The sequence below is a fragment of the Megalobrama amblycephala genome, linkage group LG19 (assembly GCF_018812025.1).
Source record: "Megalobrama amblycephala isolate DHTTF-2021 linkage group LG19, ASM1881202v1, whole genome shotgun sequence".
NCBI lineage: Eukaryota > Metazoa > Chordata > Actinopteri > Cypriniformes > Xenocyprididae > Megalobrama > Megalobrama amblycephala.
Window position 1 is genome coordinate 32,971,968 of NC_063062.1, and position 4,141 is coordinate 32,976,108.

Sequence of the window (4,141 nt, forward strand, 5' to 3'; positions counted from 1 at the left end):
ATTTAAATTTAACTAAACTCTAGCTGCTGATTAATATACAGTATTTGTTATTCTTCAGTGCTTTGCTGTAAGTAAAGTATATGCAGCCATTTGAAGACATTTAGCAACAGGCAATGAATCAATGTAACCTTTATTGCATCATAAAGGTTATGTCTAACTACTGCAACAAAATCTCTCTTATCTCAGTGATAAGAATAGCCTTGATCCTTTCCCTTCTACATTATGACATTATCTGCACACTGTGATGCAGGAACTAGACATTTGACTACAGTAAGCTAATCTGAATTCAGCATAAGCTATTCTTTACTTCTTCCTCACTAGCCATAATATGTGAATGATTAGTATTAAAATATTAAATTATTAGCTCAAAGATTTATTAATCTTTTATACTTACAATTTGGGATTTAAAATCAAATTCTAACTTTCTTTTCACAGAATATTTATTACAAAATATAACAAATTTATAAATGATACATTTACTACATCTGGACATGTAACAAGTGACAAACATTAAATGATACCAGCTTGGTTGTAAAAATCAATAACTGATTTTTTTTAATTTTTTTTTATTATTTAGGGAAGCCATGATCTTGTACATTATGGCAATTCAATAATATGATTTACTCAAAATGTCATATTGTTTAAGTGAAATGTAAGCAAGATGTTTAATTAAAACAGATCACATAAGCAATATGAAGAGTGTCAACTGATGTTGTAAAATATAGCACGAAAAACATACAAAAAAAGATAACGCTGCATATACAAAAACAACACTGTAAAGAAACTCAATATTAAGAGTCATTACCTGCACTACAGAAATTCAAAGTCATGTGATTTGGAATGATTTCAGGGGGTGGAGCACAAACACAGCTGCCAAGAAAGAGGAATTAAAAACAGAGCAGAGTGCAGCTACGAGAACACCAAAAGAGGAACATGGGCAGCCTCCTTCAAATTCTGCTTGGTCTTTTTATCTCCGTCATAGGTGCCCTATACCTTTTGGGGTCGTTTCGCCGCAGACGAGCTGGTGAACCCCCTCTGGATAAGGGTCCTATTCCCTGGCTTGGTCATGTGTTGGAATTCAGGAAGGACACAGCCAAATTCCTGCAGAGAATGAAAGAAAAACATGGAGATATTTTTACAGTGCAGCTGGGAGGCTTTTATTTCACTTTCATTACAGATCCACATTCTTTTGGCTCAGTGGTCAAAGAGGCAAGAACAAAGCTGGACTTTACTAAATTTGCAGAACAACTGGTTGCAAGAGTATTTGGCTATCATTCCTTGCAAAATGAACACAAGTTTCTACAGGCATCAAGTACCAAACATCTAATGGGAGATGGTCTGGTTGTCATGACCCAGGCCATGATGTGTAATCTTCAAAATTTGATGCTCCACAACGCTGGATCTGGGGATGACAAGCTATGGCAAGAAACTGGACTATTTGCTTACAGCTACAACATTGTCTTTCGTGCTGGCTATCTGGCGCTGTTTGGTAATGAGTCACTCAAAAGCACAGGGACTTTGGAAAAAGCTAAGGAAGTTGACCGGCAGCATTCGAATGAACTTTTCTGGGAATTCAGAAAATATGACCAGTTATTCCCGAATCTTGCTTATGGTGTCCTGGGACCCAGTGAGAAGATGGAGGCAGAGCGTTTGAAAAGGCTGTTCTGGAACACACTTTCAGTGCAGAAGATGAGATCTAGAGACAACATAAGTGGCTGGGTACATGAACAGCAACAGGTGAGAGCTGAACAGGGCATGCAAGAGTTCATGCAGGATCGATACATGTTTCTACTTCTGTGGGCATCTCAGGGAAACACAGGTCCTGCAGCATTCTGGCTACTTTTGTATCTGATGAAACACCCTGAGGCTATGAAAAGCATTAAGAGTGAAGTTGAGCAGGTGCTCAGAGAAACAGGACAGGGGGCAAAACAAGGTGGGCCACTAATTGACCTGACTAGGGATATGCTCCTCAAAACTCCCATCCTAGACAGTGCAGTAGAGGAGACCCTCCGTCTAACAGCTGCCCCTGTCCTTACAAGAGCTGTCATGCAGGATATGACCATCAAAATGGCCAACGGACAAGAGTACAAGATCCGCGAGGGTGACAGAGTGGCTATTTTCCCCTACACAGCTGTTCAGGTAGACCCAGAAGTTTACCCAGATCCCTTCACCTTCAAGTATGACCGCTTTCTCACACCAGATGGAAGCAAAAAGACTGATTTCTACAAGGGTGGAAAGAAGCTCAAATATTACAACATGCCTTGGGGAGCAGGAACTACTATGTGTCCAGGAAGATTCTTCGCTACAAATGAGCTGAAGCAGTTTGTCTTTCTCATGTTGTCCTACTTTGACTTGGAGCTGAAAAATCCAAATGAAGAGATTCCAGGTATTGATAGCAGACGATGGGGCTTTGGCTCCATGCAGCCAACTAAAGACATCCAGTTTAGATACAGACTTCGATTTTAAAAAGTTTCATGTTATTTTAATTCTCTGTTTTCATACACTGAAGCTTCAACAATACTTATTATTAGACAGTATTGCTTTATGAAAGCTGACTTTAAAACTGAAATGCTCACATTTCCTGTGTATTTAAACAGTGAGATTGCTGGAAAAGGTTAATAACTGTGTCATAAACTACCCCGAGGTGTTGTTTTTGTTATATCTCATAGCCTGAATGTCTCAACAGTTCAATGAGCTTTATGTAACTAAGCTTTCAATGTAACTCTGTGTTACACAAAGATCTATGCAAGAAGAAATGTCATACAACATACATAGGATCAAGATATTTTTGTGCATGATCTACTTTTTTTAAGCATCAACATAGTGCCCATGTACTATTTGAGAGAAAAACAAGATATACCTACACACATATACACACACACACACATATACACACACACACACACACACACACACACACACACACACACACACACACACACACACACACACACACACACATATTTTTGATTTTATAATCAAATATAAAATAAAGACATTAAGCTCCTTGTCTTTTCGTTGTTCCTTATTGACTATACTGAACTGATATTTATTTTCAATAAATAAATAAAAATATAGGGTCAACTTTATTTTTTATTTGGGTGTCAAGCTTGCTATGTTTTACCTTTTTTTGTAGGGATAGTTTATCCCTAAAAGAAAATTATAACAACTTATTAATTATAACAGTTATATTTATAATATTGGTCAGAAAAGGTTTGGAATGACATCAGGGTGACAGAATTTTCATTAAAAAAAAAAAAAAAGTTACACTTAAATTCACCTATCCTAAGAAATCATTGAAGCAAAAAGTGTGACAACTAGCCTTTTAATTATCCCTTATAATCTGTCTACTCATGCTGGTAAAAGCTTCTTAAAACCTATTCACAAAGCTGCTGAGACAAACTTTTACTAAGGAATAGACTGAAGTCTTAAGCTAAGAGTAAGGGCGGGGTGACCTCGTTGCTATGGAGTATACACACAGTGACTGGCTGATGGGGAGGAGTCAGCGATTTAATCATAGAAATATTGTAGAATGATGTGTCATGTTTCCATATTAAAATAAAGGTTTTAAAATACAAATGTTGCCCTATTCAAATAAATATTTTTTAATAAAAATGTCAAAATAAATTGTTGCCATTGTTGCCATAAAGGTTTTAAAATAGGCTAAGTGTCACTAATTAAACTAGTATATACAGTTAATTGTTCGCCACTTGGGTGTCTGCATCTCGAGAGAATGCAGAATTCAAGCGGCAAATTATGCTTTATAAACAAAGTTTGGGAGAAACACATTCGAACAGCCTTTCTAATCAGCTCGAGAGGAGGAATATATACACAGACGAGAGTCGACTCGCCTATAGTTACTTTGACAGTTTTCTGCATCCCTCCACCACCCTGTCCCTCACTCTTGGCTGGGGATACGGGGAGAACTCAGGTTTTGGGCTAAATTCCAAGCTCGATCCCCTTGCACAGCACACCAAATATGCTTATTATATATATATATATATATATATATATATATATATATATATATATATATATATATATATATATATATTTTATTACTCTATTAAATCATTTGTAAGTGTGAACTCATGAAAACCACTGCCACAGGTAATCAGACAATTTTGTCTCATTGTAGATT

At 36.8% G+C, this 4,141-nt stretch overlaps 1 protein-coding gene across 1 annotated transcript; it reads left to right on the plus strand.

Annotated features, from left to right (window-relative positions):
* The first annotated feature begins 891 nt into the window (after positions 1-891).
* Positions 892-2,978, plus strand: LOC125254255 (5-beta-cholestane-3-alpha,7-alpha-diol 12-alpha-hydroxylase-like). Its single transcript, XM_048168804.1, has one exon. The coding sequence runs from the start codon at positions 934-936 to the stop codon at positions 2,464-2,466; it is 1,533 nt and encodes a 510-aa protein (XP_048024761.1). The 5' UTR covers positions 892-933; the 3' UTR covers positions 2,467-2,978.
* The last annotated feature ends 1,163 nt before the right edge of the window (positions 2,979-4,141 follow it).

What these genes read in the sequence shown, in the direction of transcription:
- LOC125254255 (XM_048168804.1), top strand. Translation starts at nt 934, where the DNA reads ATGGGCAGCCTCCTTCAAATTCTGCTTGGTCTTTTTATCTCCGTCATA.